Source organism: Phlebotomus argentipes, unplaced genomic scaffold (genome assembly GCF_947086385.1).
Source record: "Phlebotomus argentipes unplaced genomic scaffold, Phlebotomus argentipes genome assembly scaffold_18, whole genome shotgun sequence".
Taxonomy (NCBI): Eukaryota; Metazoa; Arthropoda; class Insecta; order Diptera; family Psychodidae; genus Phlebotomus; species Phlebotomus argentipes.
This window is the reverse complement of record NW_026776177.1, coordinates 9,904,560-9,920,398: the sequence shown is the minus strand read 5'-3', so window position 1 is coordinate 9,920,398 and position 15,839 is coordinate 9,904,560. Positions and strand designations below refer to the sequence as shown.

Sequence of the window (15,839 nt, the reverse complement as noted above, 5' to 3'; positions counted from 1 at the left end):
TTCTGCATTGTGAGCTTAGGTCTTGCAGACCTTGAAACTTACCTAATGGAGAAAAAAACAATCAGGGGGAAATTTTCGATCGTTCTTAAATAGCAACCCTCTCGCAAAGAGAGGAAGTCAAGTGTTTGTCTGCGAGAGCCTCGCGCTTTTCCCTCCAGAATAGAATAAAGTGTACTTTTATCCATGTTGTGGGATTGATTTGTGGATGCAGGAAACGATTATTCTCCATTGATTTGCATTTCTCTCGGGGATTTACGGAAAAATCCCACACTCGGCTGGCAGAGGGAATGAATGGCACTGGAAAGAAAGGAATTTCCTTACAAGGTGGGGATGTGCCGTAAAATATTTCACATGCGGTGTTTTTCACTACGCCCAGCGATAGCAAAGTGACCTGACTTGCAATGGTGCTTTTAGGATGAACTTATGGGGCTTTTTCTGGCAGTCAAATACAAAAAGAGACAAGTCACGCGACGGTAGTTTCGCCTTTCCAGCTCATTTCATTTTCACATGGCATATATATAGAGCTTAATTTCATTAATATTTCCTCCTCCTTCGCCATGTGAGAGTCGCGCAAAAGTGATAACTTTTCGAGTCTCTTTTCTTCTCCCATGAAATCTTGCCATCCTCATTAATGCTCTTCCTCTTGATGGGCGTTGCCCACCTTGTTGCCCACAGACTTTCGCTCTCAGAAATTTCTTTCGTGATTCGTGTTCTCAGTTGCTTATTGACGAAGGCGTGCTAAATGCGTCTCATTTCCGTATTATTGAGATATATGATAAAATGTGAGACACACACATTCAATGCGTCGCGATGTAGTAAAAATATTACAAGGTAATCAATGTAAGTTATTGAAGAGAATGTGCGGGAAAATTGTCGGTTTTTTTTGGGTTCCAAATGCCACACTTTGGCGTTGACTGACGCAAAGTCGGCGGCAGAGGAAAGAGTTGATGAGGAAAATATGTGATAATAAGGGGAAAACGCCAGACTGGCGATTACTATATCATGGCCACAAATCGACGAGGGTGTGAGCGAAGGCAATCCACCCCTGAGACACACCTTGTTGTTTTTTCCTCCCCATATCGCGCCAATAAATAAAATCCACCTCCGGGGATGGTATTTTATTTCCTCTAATCTCGTGATTGATTCCATATCGTAATTCTCTCTGAATGGAAGCGCTCCATTTTACCAAAAATAATCCATTCAGAGCATGCGAGTCGATTTGAGGGCCCCGAATTGAGTCATTTGAGAAGCTATGCTGCTCTAAAAATTGCTTCATGCCCTGTAGAAAATTGTTATGGGGCGGAAATTTGTTTGAAATTAAAAGGGAAATGTGATTTGCCAGACATTCAGCTGAAATACAAAAATTGATCAGCTGTTGTTAATTCATTTATAGCTTCATTTTGTGACTGTGAAAAATTTCCCATGGACTCTCACACATTGAATAATTGGCACTGACTCGCCAAACCCAAGTCCATTCCATGTCGCTTGTATTTAGCAATTCCGAGAAGTACGGATAAAGATTTGACGGGTGAATTTTGTTAAGGAACCACTTAAAATGCAATTATTTAATAAATTGTCAAGCGCCACAAAATGGTGGAAAACTGTCGAAAATTCACACTCATCCGTATTTGAATAAATGAAAATTCAGTAAATTTATTTAAGCACTTACCTTGTCGGCAAATTGTTCGAAACATGCAAATTTCTATTGAAATACTGAGCGACGATTGATCACTTCTGTAAATATGGAGGACATTTATTTGAAAAATTGATAAATAATTTTGTTTATGGAACAATATAATAATTTATATAGTTTATATATATATATATATCTGCATAAATCTCAATTGTATCCGTGAGAGTTCACAAATTCAATGGATTTACTTTGTCATTAATAGCGGATTTTTTTTACTGTATATATTTTTCTCTTTCTTGTATTATTATTATTTATCCATAAAATAATACCTTGCATGATGGTTTAAATTTTTCTCTCGCATCGTCGTGTTTTTAGTTGTGATGTTCGTGTGATGAGATGACTATTAAAGATTTTACAAAAGTACTAAAATCACTTGTTAATGTTTTCATTTTCCATTTCTTCTGAATTTCATTTCTTTTTTTTATACATAACTGCACTTTAATTGCGTGTAATTTCACAAAAATTCAACTCCTACAGATTTACTCTTTCGACACTTTTTTTCCGACTGTTTCTATGGTTAAGATACAAATATCTCGAAAATAATTCCTAAATCTTCTTAAATATCATACAATGTGAGAGATTTTTTCCTCTTCGTGGGTTTTTTTTTCTCTCTCCGGCTGTCGTCAGAGAAGAACTTTTGAGATGATTTTTAGCTTTCTACTGGGATTATAATTGAGAATTTATCCTGTGTGAATTCTCAGCAGAACTCCCTAAGCAGGGTATTAAGACTGGGGTAAATTTACACAGTGAAGGAGAGAGCAGAATAATCTCGTGGGAAAAATTTTTAAATCAATAGAGATTTTTTCATTGGTCTCTTTCTTCTGCACTTCGCCCATTCCATATTTGCATGAAAATTCAATTTTGATGCGAATAATTTATCCCGCTCACCTGCCATTCTTCATCACGTGGGCGCAAAAGGCGGCTGGCGGCCAGTCGAAGGTGTATAAATTTCCCGATGTACTTTTGGGGGCTGTGTGTGTATATATATGCTATTTTGTCAGCTCTAAACCGGTAAATATATATCTCACAATCTCCATGTCTACAGCAATAGTTGCAATGATATGTACACAATTAGATCCACAATGTTTTCTCCTTCGAGGTGATGAATAGCAATTTAGAATATTGAGTATATATCTCTTATGTCATGCCTTAAAGATACATCGCAGTGACGCTGAGGGGGTGTTTTCTCGCCACTCTGCAATTTACAGCGTCGTCGGGGTGACAAGCTCAAGAGTGGTGGGATTCTTTGAGTGCGGCGTGTTGGCCGGTGTTTCCTGCCCGAGAGACAAGTTTCAGCAATTTCAGATACCAATCTTGCCCGGACTAATTTGATTGGGATCCCCCATCCCCCGGAATACTCACGATCCTGGGAGACGCCGAGCCTTCGCGGCAGTCCTTCTGGGGCGCGGCGGAGCCGTTCAGCTTCACGGCGGCCTCCTCGGCGGCCGGCGAGGGGGGCGATGATGATGAGGCAGTCTCCTCGTATAAATTAACATCCGTCGATGATGGATTTGCCGGATCGGCGTCCTGATAGGCATGAATGAGAAAAGGGTTTCAACTCCTCTGTGAAATGGCCCCAGACCATAATTAAACCCATTTAAATTTTTTCCACCCCGCCGAAAATCCACCTCGGCGCAAACTAAAATGTAGTCGGACGGAAACATTTTGGCGCCCAATTCGGGGGGTGGGAGAAAAATCATCAATCATCATTAAAATTTCGGGCGGCCACACTGCGATGCGGGATGGAGATGTACACAGAGAGGTGAAATTCAATTTTAATTTTCACACTTCGAACCCGATAGCAATCGATGGCGTCAATAATTGAATTTAACACATCGCCACGACAACTTCACTTAGTCTAATGAACAAACATCCCTTCTGCCAGATGCCCACAAAACCTACAGCTCTGAGCTACTCAATTTCCGCTTCGAGAACTAATCTTTAGACTTTATTTTGCTTGCATTGAATTAGAGGAGCTACAAGCCAAAGACCCTCCGACTGGGGTTTCTCCTCTCGGGGCGGATAATGGTGGGAGAGGTGCGTACAAATCTGGGGATGGCGAAGGGCGCTCCTGGGATTTAATTAGCATAATCAACTGCTAAGAAAGTTTAGCCTCATACAAGAGGGTGAGGATAGACTCTCCACTAATCATACAACTTCAAATGCAGCAATTTTTCCCCCATAATGTTGATATTTTTTGCATAAAAGGGAGAAGTTAAAGTGAGGGGAAAAAGTGCTGGGGAAATTAATAGTGAAATTGGGTCACAATACAGAGCTTTTGATTCCTTGAAAGGCAGAATTTGACTCTATTTCCAATGCTTTTCTTAACGATTGCTTGTGAATCTCTCAAGCAACTTGAGGCGCATCTTTTGGCTGGATTCAAACATCCGTCCAAAGACAAAGCCACGTCTTTTATTTCCAACAGATGGAATAAAACATCGACATGCAGATGGAGTTGAATTAGGAGTGAAGCGGGTTTTTTGATATCTGCAGAAGCACTTGAGAAGGCAGGAATCACAAGTAATTAAAGTCATCATAAATTGATCCCCAATTTATCTCCTGACTATTACGGCTGAGTCCAATCTCTTCCCCTCCCAGCGCCTTTTGTCCTCCCAGTTGTTGGCAGGCTTGCTGGGCGGCGATGGCTGGCAAACAACTTATCGGCACGAAGATTTATTTTATTAATACACCCTGTGTATTATAAACACAGGAAGTGCCATTAAATAGACTTTGGAAGTGAAAGAAGTGGAGAGTCATGGAGTTGGTTATATTGAATTTGGCACACCTTATTTCTGGGTGGGAAATGAAGATTAATAGATAAGCAAAGTTGACTCGAGGCGATATTGAAAGGGGTGTCTTTGATTAATTTCAATGATTTCCTCTTTCATCCACTTCGCCTCGCAGGACCATTTTTGGGGGGTGGAGGTTGGGAAGAGGAAGCGAGAGAGAGAGAGAGAGTGAAAGTGCCAAAAGCACATAATTCAGATATTTCATATTCTCGAGTGGCTTCGAGGACCCCAAATCCTATTGACTGTGTGTCGTTGTAATTTTACGACATTCCAATCGCGTAATGGCGAAATTTTTGCACATCGTGCTCAAAGGCTAGATGTCAGATCGTGCTCAGAGTGGCCTTTAGTTTTAGATTTAGCAGTCAGACGGGTAAAAAGTCCATGGGAGGCGAAGATGGTCGAATATAATCTCATCTGAGACGATGATTCTTCCTTTGCCAAGCTCAACTTGCAGCTTTTCACCCATCGCAGCACCATTTGCCACCTTCGCCCAGGCATTCCTTCACATTTTGCGCGCCAAGTGAGGAAAAGTGGCAAAAGAGGAGTCAGATACATTCGCCGTAATATTCAGGAAATGGATGAATGTTTTCACCACTCTTTCGGTTGGCATTTTCCTATTTAGCCTGACATTTGATAGACAAAGTCTGACATCTATTGCACACATTCTCACACCATATCTCATTCACTCTCGCCGCCACTCCAGTGACTTCCCTAAGCCAGATCACGAATGATGAATCCATGAGCCAAAGAGATAGACGTGAGCACATTTTAGCCGACTGAGGGTAACATTGACATAAATTTGTTGAAAGGCATCATTTTCACCGCGCCAACGCGGGCGCTTCTCCGCCCACGTTCACACTGGATGGTAAGTGAATAAAAGTTCAAAGGGTGAAAAGCTTTTCGAAATATTGCAGCCCGAGAGATGTTCACTCTCGATGTGACGCCTGGCTTATTTAAAATTGCACCACCCACCCTGAGCAACACGTTGGGGTGTGATGATTTTTTCCCGCCCCTGACCCCGGACGGCGAATTCCCGCCGCTCTCCTGAATGCAATATCTCTTAATTAAAAAGGTATGATTTGCTTTTTGCACTTTTTTCACTCTCTGTGCACTTTCCACTTCCCCAGGATTATCACTCAGGACTTGATGCTCACGTTGATTAGGTTTCCCCCGGAATGCAGATGCACGTTAATATTTCACGCTCATCGCCAGACCAGCCATAATGTCTGTAATCTGCGTATGTTTACAATGTGAAGGTGTGTAAGGTATGTTCGGGTGTTGGAATTTGCAAAATGCGGTGATCAAAATCTTCGGCTTTGACTTTGAAGCCAGTTCAAAGCGCGTAAAGTAACCAAAAGCTAATCGACAGGATCATTTGAGAGTAAAGAAAAAGTGTGAAGCATATAAAATATTGTGGTTAATTAGAATGAACCGAAGCTGCAAAGCTCTTCATTTAAATATTAACATTTATGTTAATAATAAATTACTGACTTTCTGGACAATAAAATAAGAAATAGACTAAAAATCACACTTTATAGAGAGCAAAATGCTGTAATTTTCACGCTTACATAATTGTTCTTGAACGATCAATTTAAACTCTTCTTCTACACTTCTTAAAAATTCCGTGAACAAGATTTAAATTGTGCGGTAGAAATGAAAAAAATGGTACAAAAGCGTTAAACGGCAGCTAAAAATATACACAAAGCAAGTTTACAAGTCCAAATCAAGGCGTCCTATGATGTGAATGTCTTCCAGACATTCCAAACTCATGATTTAATGTGGTCATCCCAGCCAGTATTAAGGTTATAACATAGATTTAGAGCAAAATATACAGTGTTCTAATTTAATTTTCGCAGTTCTTGAACGCAGATCTCTTTGCATTTTGCAATATTTCAGCCCCGAATTGAGATATTGTCATAATCTCAACGTCATTTGAAAGATCATAAAATTCTGATCATTTCTTGGCACAAAATTTCTTAGGTGTCGTAAACTAATTGTCGCTACTGTATATCGAGGATATGCAACAAGCTGAAATACTGAAAATAAGACTGCCAATCAATGTTCCCAACAATCTGACCAACCTCCTTCTCCTCGGCGACTTCGGGTGAATCCTTGCTGGCCGGGACGTCTTCCTTGGACGCTCCTGCCTCGGCTGCCTCGCTGGTCGCGGCGGCCGGCGGTCCAGCGTCGTGACCCAGCTCGTAGATGTTGATCATGTGGGCTGTCTGAGCGTGCACCATCAAGTCCCAGGGATTGGAGAAGGGATCCTTGCACACGACGCAGAGCAGGCGTGCTGTGGGCAGCGGATTCTCTGCATCAAAGAAAGCATCCTATTGACATTGTGGTCAGGGGTATTTAGAGTGTGGAGCCACTCACGATGGCTGCTGAAATTCCTGTCCGACGATATCTGGTGGCATTTGCATGTGAATCTGAGTTTGCAGTAGGTCCTCTTGTGGTCCAACAAATCACTGAGATTGCTGAAACTCTCCCGGCAGTTGCCACAGATGAGTGTGTCGGGATTGCCTTTGATGACACAAAATAGTTAATTACTTGCATGAGTGACTCGCTCCACACCCTCAACATCTTGTTTGTGCAGAGGATGTTCGTTCATATGCCAAAAAACCCCCGAAACTCAACAATCCAATTCACAATTCAGCCCCCGTTCGTGTGTTGTCCCGCATTTTGCGGAGAAAACTTTCGGATGCGGAGTCATTAAGTTTGTGTGCCTCTAAAATTGTTAACATGCGAGTTTTGGGGGGGTTGAAATGAGATCATTCAATAAATAAATACATCTTTGTGTACAACATAATGTAAATTAAATATGAGTGGAATAATATGAGATACTGGTTAAGATTGTGTGATTAGCAAATGTGGGGAAACATTGTGTGGCGGGGGTTGAAAGTTCATGGGGTTGAGGGAACAAAGTGGAAATTGTGTAGCTGTCGGAACGGGGGATGTTCACAGCGGCGGCACCATTAAGTGAAACTCTTTAGCAATCTCTCAATCCAATCCGGAAATTGTGTGAAAATTCTCCCAATTTAGCAACTTCATAAAACTAAAGTGCGGGGGAGGAATTTCAGGACGAGCTTGAGAGACGTTACGCTCTGAAGTTGGGGAGAACAATATGCTTTATGTGATTAACCCCGTAATCTGCGGAAGCTTTAGGAGAGATTTTTGGAGAGCAGAGGATTGATTTGTAGAGTTATTCGCAACACGATTGCCCGCAATTCTCCAACGGATTCTTCGCATGGTTTGGGGGGTTTGGGGTGTTCGGGGTGCTGTGTGGGCTTGAGTTGTGTACAATGTCATCCGATACTCACTGTAGACCTTGAATGTTTCGAACAATTGCTGACTGCTGAGATGCTGCGAGGCATGGGCATCTCCGCTCCCATTCACCACTGCGTCGCCATTGTGCCCATTTGCATGATTATGGCTACCGTTGGGGAGTGGACTTGTCGGCAGAATCATCTGCTGTTGCTGATTCTGTGGCGACGGCTGAATACTCAATAGATTCACTTTACCATTTACTTGCTGGACACTCACTGTCAGGCGATTCTGCTGCAGTTGCTGCTGCTGCTGTGGTCCCATTAATCGTTGGCGCTTTATCGGGCGCGGTGCATTTGTGGGCAGGAGCGTTGATGCACAGTAGCTGCGAAAAGAGAAGACGATGCCGTTTAATCTGCGGACTCTGGATGACATGTGTGGTTGAGAACTCTTGGCGCGAGACACGGAAAAAATCGCCAAACTCCCTGATAAAATCCGCCATAATGACATCATCTGGCTATGACGTGCGCACGACAGCCGGAAGTGGAGGCGAGGACAAAGGCCACCATCCTCTAATGAGGGTGAATAACAGGACGATTGTGCAGCATGGATCACCCAATTGTCACACTGTGTCGACATTGTGGGTCATTTTTTAACCCCGACACCAGAGCGTCTTCCGGGAGTAATGAGGGAGCGCTCGCCATCTCTCTTCACGTCTGATGCGGACACTTTACGAATGAGTCTGTGTAATGAGGCATCATCCCTTTAATCAGGAGGAATTTTCCATCCTCACGAGTGGTGAGAATTTAAGAATCTCTCATGACATGAATCATAATCTAATTTGAAAACTATAGACTCATTCCTGCTAACCATTTCCTGCCCTCGCGTAGGTTGTTAGTGGCATTGGCTCATCACATGATCATTTAGAGGATTTGGAGCATTTATCGGTGTGCTTGAAGTTATGTACTTATTTTTAAACGATTTCATCGAGTATGTGGATGAATAATTTGGACGATTGGTCACACAAGTAGAGTTAAGAGCTGTTTATTATTAAATCAATAAGCATAACATATTTTGTACGTCCGTCGCTTTACTTTACTGTAATTATTTGCAGGGTTGAATAGAGTTATGCAGCAAGTATGCTAAAAAATATCACAGCATTTTCTCTAGTAAGTATAATTTTATAATTATGAGTACAACTTTGGAACGCGAACACACCAGAGATAAGTGCATTACTTGGTTAAGCATTAAGGGCTCTCACCCTCGTCTAGGGCCAAAAGACGTGCGTGTATTGAAGGGAAATTAAGTGAAATTCATCAGGAAAATGGATAAAGTTTTAATTTAATGCCGAGGCCGCTTCGGTGCGATAGAAAATTGTGGCCCGAGTGAATTTTCAAAGCTTCCCGAAAACCCCCTCGCAGTGTCTATGGGGTGAGAGAGAGCTTCTGTTTCTGTAATTAGCTGCATAACATATTTTACCGTTAGGTTGTATAATGGAAAATTTATTTCCGTTTATTTACATAATGATATTGTTTGACTAACTTGGCATTTTGTACGCCACAGTGGCGGCCTGGGGAAGTGTGAGAGAGGCCAAATGATTATGGCAAGTTGGACTCATAAATATTAAATAGGGGTTTCACAACTTTCACCACCACCTTCTTTCGTCATCCACCCCGATCACGATGGCACACAGCGCCGCACGCCGAGGGGCCGCAGCGGCGGCCGGAAGTTTCGCCCTGATCCAATGGGGTGGCAAAGAGAGTGTAAACGGAAGTGGATTTTTGCATAAAGTGTGGAAGACGAGAAAAAAAGGAGACTTTCAAGTCCTCGCCAGACAGGTTGCGTCCGCGGTCCTCTCTCTGGCGGTCCCTCATCTCTGCGACTCCTCCAGTGGAAAGTTGTGCAAAATACGAAAATTGACACGGTCGCTTAAGGCTCATTCCATGCATATTAAAATGTCTCGTGACAAATTTGAATTTCGCAGCAAAAATGCTTTTTTCCACGTCTGTCTTTCGCGTGGAAATTGGATGACAAAGTGATTTTCATCGCGCTCCCTTCCATCGCGGCCAAGCCACTGGCATTTCGTCTCAGCGGTGAGTCAATTAAAATTCACTAAATGGTATACACACAGGGTGGAAAATTTCCGTATAATGAAGAAAACTTTTGGTTTGAGTTTGAGAAAGAGTTAATTTGAATAAATAATTATTATTTCTTTTTCCGTCACACTGTTTACGTCTTTTTTCAGTCATGTCGTTTACATTATGAGGACATAATAGCGGCTTTATTTCTTATGGGGAATCGGTTGTTATGGCTCTTGCTGTGTTTATGAATGTCATGAAATGGAATTACTCTCTATGTGGATGTAAAACTTTTGAGAAAAGCTCGAATTTCATCTCCTTCTGAGCTTTGATTTTAACTGACAAATTTCTCTCGAGAGAAATTTCTCTCTAGGAGTCTTTAAGAACACCTTATTATTAAAAACATAACTACATTTTAGTGCCTACAAGAGACTAAAGAGTCTTGAAAATTTCAATTTCCACAAGCCGACCAAACATCCGAGCATAAAACTATTATTTTTCCCTATTGTGCAAACAAAGCGCAAGAAACAAACGGACCTTTTTCTCAACATACATTATGTCCTCAGAGGAATATTACAGAGTTAAATTCTGGCTGTAATGAAATGAAAATCGACCAAACAGAAAGTATAAAGTTGAACGATAATCTTTCTCAGTCTTTTAGTTAAAAAGTAAAAACTTTTCCAATTAAATGCTATGAGGAGAACATTTATACAATTTCGTGTTTTCCATCGTGTTTGTTACAATAAAATGCTCTCTTTCTCTCTCTCTCGCTGAGCTTCAGCTTGGTTTCGGGGGGTGAGTAAGCTTCCCACCCACAATTCGCCATCCTCGACATTGTACATCCACATTTTCTTGCTGGCGCACACACACACCCCTAATGGATTGGAGTGAATTTTGTATAATCCCTTCGTGGGGGCACAATGTAAATGAAACATTTTCTATTTTTAATATGCAAACAAATTTATTATTACAAAACCCATTTGGTGTGCTCGAGAGTTGAAAACTATAAGAAAGAAGGCGCAGAGGGTGGGAAAACCCCGTGGAAAAAGGAAGCCCGCGCGCGCTGAGTCTTCTGCCGCTTCTCCGGCGTTCGTTCGGAGCGCATATTTTCGGTGTACAATCACATGGCTTTAGCATACTGTATCGAGGGGGATTCGGTGGGGCGGAATGTCGGGGGGTGGGTGTCCTGAAAGGCGTGTATACACCAAACTCCCGTGTAAACAAATCGTGAAACTATTAAATCGGTGTATTAAACTATGTGCAGAACACGCGAACGTGATCATGATTCATCTACCGTATTGTACTTTACTACCGCAGAATTTACTCAATAGCACCATAACAATTTCCACACAGCGACAAGAAGGATGGTCCTAAGTAAACTGTCAGGTTAATTCCATTTCCCAATGCCAAATGAGATTTAATCAAATTTTAATACACCCTGAGCAATATTTTATGCTGGCGGATGCGAGCAGATTGTCAACACTTTCCGCACACCTTAAATTGACACTTTTCCCATTACACTGACGCTTCTGTGTAATGCTAATAGATTACAGATGGATAAAGCGGGAGAATATCTTCCAGGGACTCTTACAAATCTAAGACAATTGCTTGCAGACAAAAGGCGGAATTTCAATCATGCTTGTAGCATTTTCTTACATTCATTCACTGTTTTGTTCCAGGTTTTTCCGAAAAACCTCTTCAATTGTTATTCTAAAGGAACGTACAATGCAAAAATGAACTCGCCTGGCTGCAAATAACCCGGGATTTGCTGGGGAAAGCTTAAGTAGTTGACTTGACGTGGAAGGAAATCAGAGGCGTTTGAAGGCACTTTTCCCCGTGGAAATGTGCATCTCGTGTATATAAATCTTGCGAAATGACGGTTGGCTGTGTGTTTGGATGTTTTATCATTAGTCTGCAGCCCCTGGAAAATATTTACATAACCACTTACGATGGCTGTGTCGTGTGTTAATGGTCTCTTGAGAGGATTTTTCCCCTCACATTTATCCACAGTTGTGCTCCTCATCCTCCCTATTTGCACATCGTGATGGCCATTAGCACCTTCGTTAAATACCGCTAATAAATGAAATGAACAGAAGAGGACGTTTTATATGCTAACAAGTGAAATATAATCTACAGTGGATATTGAGGGAGGAAAGCGTGTTGTGCGGCTTATGGCGGTGCCTGAAATCCCGGGGAAGCTGATTTCGCCGCTGATCCCGGAGATGGTTAACTTTTTCGGTCCCACCGTGGCCGACAGAGGGTCGGGGGTGGCGTGGAAAAAGGGCAAAAAGTGAGAGAAGATTCATTTTGAAGGCTGGGCGTGGGCAAGTGTGATGATCACGAGGGTGACATGAATATTCATAGCAGATTTTCACTCTCTCGTAATTTATTTTTTATGCATCACGCACAAATTAATGAATTTTCTCCTCTCTGTCTCTGTTTACACCTAATTTCACCCCAACATATATTTCCTCGACTTTAATACCACATCCTCCCTCTCTATCTCTCTCTCTGTGCTGGCTGGAAAAACCTCAGTGGTGGGAAAAGACACTCGTGACTCACCTGTCATAGTAGTAGTCCCTGCACGGACAGAAGAAGAAAGAGGAGAGAAAAATATTAATTAATAATTTTCAGCCATGAATAAAACATGATAAGTGCGATGAAAGGGTTAATTTGTGTGTGGGAACATTGGTGTTAAAATTTATTAGCCAGATTTACTGTCAAATAAAAGTGTAATGTCTCTGCATGATTTCCAATTTAAAGTCACTCATTCATTTTCCCGAGGCTGCAGAGGAGTTTTAAAGGCCTTTAATGCCCAAGAAAATATAGGGGTGGCAATTAAAAATGTTATGGATCTCGTAAAACTCTATAACATTTGCTTTCTATTGTGTACAACATGGCTTAATCGTGCTGTTTGGCAGCACTTTTTTTCTGTCTGCACAATTGCTTTCTTACAACGTCGAATTTCTCACATTTCTATAAATTCCCTTATCTTTATGTGTCACAGACACTCTCTGGCCTTAGTGTGATTAAAAACTATACACACTGAAATATTAACAGTCCTGCCATTCTGACAAAACCCGCATTAACAGTGTCAAACTCAACATTAAGAAAAATCCAATAAATAACACTTTATCCTTTCTCTCGTCCGCAAATTCAATTGATTTCCTCTCTATGCTGGGAGAGAATTTTTCACCACAACTTTTCCGCTTGCAGACTTACAACAAGCAAAGAAAATTACACGGCATTCATGAGGTGGAAAATGTATTTCACGCCACCCCATAAATTGTGAGAAAGGTTTCTTTGGCTGTGAAATTAAGTTTTGTGCACCATCATTTCTGGGGATAGTTTATTGATTCACTAAATACCATCTCGCCTTTCACGCCACGAGATAACTCTATTGATGATTTTGGGGTGTGACTGAGAAAAATCCGTCGCTGTGCATTTGGTAATTATTTTTACCGCCTTTCGCATCCGATGAATCTGGTGTGAAATTCTCTCTCTCTCTGTGATTTCCAAGGAAAATCCATCCCTTTTTGGACACATTTTATCCCATCGCGACTGGGTTGAAATGGAGGAGAGAAAGAGTAAGACGTTAAGGAGCGAATAAAACAAGAACATATGCCGTCAGAAATGGATACTTTGGGATCCCTCAACCGAAATCAATTTCGCCTGACATCGCAACGCGCTTTATATTGTGTCTCGCAGTCTCTATAAATGGATTTTGACGATGGGATGAATTTAATACAGAGCGCAACATCACAATCTTCTTCTCCTTCTCCTCCGCCACCCATAAAAGGGTTTAAATGACGTGCGATGTGAGAATGTCCCTTTGAATGACCATTAAGTTAAATTTATTTTATGAAGCTCTAGTTAGTGCTTTCGGGGCCATTTGCAACGCATATTTTTACATTCCTCGCCTTTTATATGCTCTGCCACCACTTTCACACTGGCGCGAAGCGGCCACACTTGGGAAAAAGATGGCAAATTCACCCAGATATAAGGTCGTGACCCATTCACAGTTGATTGTCAGCTAAGTAGAAAATTGAGTAACACAGCAGGACATTAAAGATTTGTCTGGGAAAATATGTGGGCCTTTCGTGCGCTTTCCACTAACTTTGGTATCAATTTTTCACGTCTTTCCCTATCACGCCACACTCTCGTGAAGCCGGTGAGTGACGATCCGTCTGAGTCACTAATAAATTGTGGCTGATGCGTGTGATGGGTGGAATTTGGCGAAGACTCGAAACTCTCAGACATCAATCACGCAAAAAGTGAGCTCGTGTGATGTACAAGTGTGTGAGGAACTGAAAAATTATGAGATTCCGCTGCTCAAAAGTGGCGAGAAAACAAAATATCAAGAAGTTGCCTCGCCTGAATTATGTAGCAATTGATTGATTTGAGGAGTACAAGAAGCGATAAAGTTTAATGGATGTGTTGAAGAGGAGAGAGAAAAAAGACGGCACAGGATTCAACATGGCACGGCTAGAAGTATGGTTTGGGGTGGAGAAAGAACACGCAAAATAACAGATTTAAGCAAATATTTTCAGATCCATTCACTGTATGGCGGGAACAAATCCCTGAGTAAATATTTGCCAACGAACCATCCCCAAAATTCAACCAACCGAATCCCAGAATAACATGTGAGCGAGGCAGCAGTGCAGCCCCGCAGAGGAAATGCTCCAAAATGTGGAGACAAAAGAGCTCTGTTCAGTTGACTGCCAGACTTTTTGTCACTCCCGCACTCGTTCAGCAAACAATTCCGCCCTTCGGCGGCTCAGTGTTCAAAAGGAGCAACAAATTATCTTCAAATCCGTCCAAAGCAAAGGATGAAGTACTTGAATTAACACTCATTTGATTGGGCGTCTGATTTCTTAACCAAATCCTGAACCCTGAAGATCTTCAGCTCATTAATAGGTCAAAAGCAATGCGTTTAGAACATAAAGATCTTGTTGGAAAATATTGATTATAATGAAATCAAATATTTAAAATATTGATTTTTATTTTCAAACATTAAAAATTGAATTAAAAAAATCAAAATTATTATTATGCAAGTAAAATTGCAAAAAATTAGAAGATTTAATATTTTTGACAAAGTATTTTATTGAATTTTAAAAAAATTGAAATAAATTCAAATATTTTCAAAATATTTAATAAAAAAAATATTTAAATATCAAAAAAGTCACAAAATTTGTCACAATCTGGATTCGAACACCTAAAATAAGGAGAAAATACAATCGGAACTCCAACATACTTTAAAATTTAAATAACTGCCCTCTAGCGGCAATATTTGGTAAAAATAACCAAATATTTTAATATTTTTGGCATTATCAAAACATAGATTGAATAATCACAAAATTAATAGTCTGAATTCGCGAGTGACTTTCCCCTTGACGTTTAAAAAGAAAGCTAAAGAATTGAGAACACAGATTCACCTAAACAATTGATTGTGTGAGAAATAAAGATCTTTAGCACTTGATATCTTCTAGTAATGTTAGCTATTTCCACTCTGTGTCCAGAGTGATTGTGCGATTGTATGAATTCGGATGCAATGGAGTGAAATTTCAATGGAATTAGCGACCACGCAATTCCATTAGAATGTCTTTCGTGGCCCGACATTCGCTATCACACGAAAAATTAGTATCAATTGTCACAGTAACTGACAATTCAGTGAGCCAGAGAGCTAAAGTCATTCTACACTCTCTCTCTCTCTGTGTTCTGAATGAATTTTCCAATTTCAGCTCGTTTAATTGCATTCCTACTGAACCCGAAGCTGCCTGGGAAAAGAAGTGACATTATTTGGCCATGCAGATTGTGTGTGATGTTGATGGTGTGGGCCATTTAAATGATATGCAATAATATACTTTCTCCATCAGCACTCACCAATCATTTCCGGTTTTGGTGACGTTCTGTCGCTTCCTGCCTATCTGATGTGGCTTTGGCTCTGCAACCATGTTAACATCTGCAAGGAAGGTGGCAATATTAATGTGTGTATCATGAATAAATAGGCTGGGT

General features: G+C 41.1%; 1 protein-coding gene across 3 annotated transcripts in view; it reads right to left on the bottom strand.

The window, feature by feature from the left end:
- Positions 1 to 1,728: 1,728 nt before the first annotated feature.
- Positions 1,729 to 15,839, bottom strand: part of LOC132260079 (uncharacterized) — a 29,961-nt gene continuing 15,850 nt past the window's right edge. For 2 of the 3 annotated variants that reach the window (XM_059757997.1, XM_059757999.1), the window contains 7 exons: positions 15,708 to 15,786; positions 12,387 to 12,404; positions 7,803 to 8,131; positions 6,859 to 7,005; positions 6,564 to 6,793; positions 3,056 to 3,220; positions 1,729 to 2,967 (listed from right to left, as the gene is read on the bottom strand). In XM_059757997.1, the coding sequence (XP_059613980.1) occupies positions 2,896 to 2,967; positions 3,056 to 3,220; positions 6,564 to 6,793; positions 6,859 to 7,005; positions 7,803 to 8,131; positions 12,387 to 12,404; positions 15,708 to 15,786 (1,040 nt within the window). In that variant the 3' untranslated portion in view covers positions 1,729 to 2,895. The remainder of the gene's footprint in view (positions 2,968 to 3,055; positions 3,221 to 6,563; positions 6,794 to 6,858; positions 7,006 to 7,802; positions 8,132 to 12,386; positions 12,405 to 15,707; positions 15,787 to 15,839) is intronic. The other variant, XM_059757998.1, reaches the window with a different exon arrangement.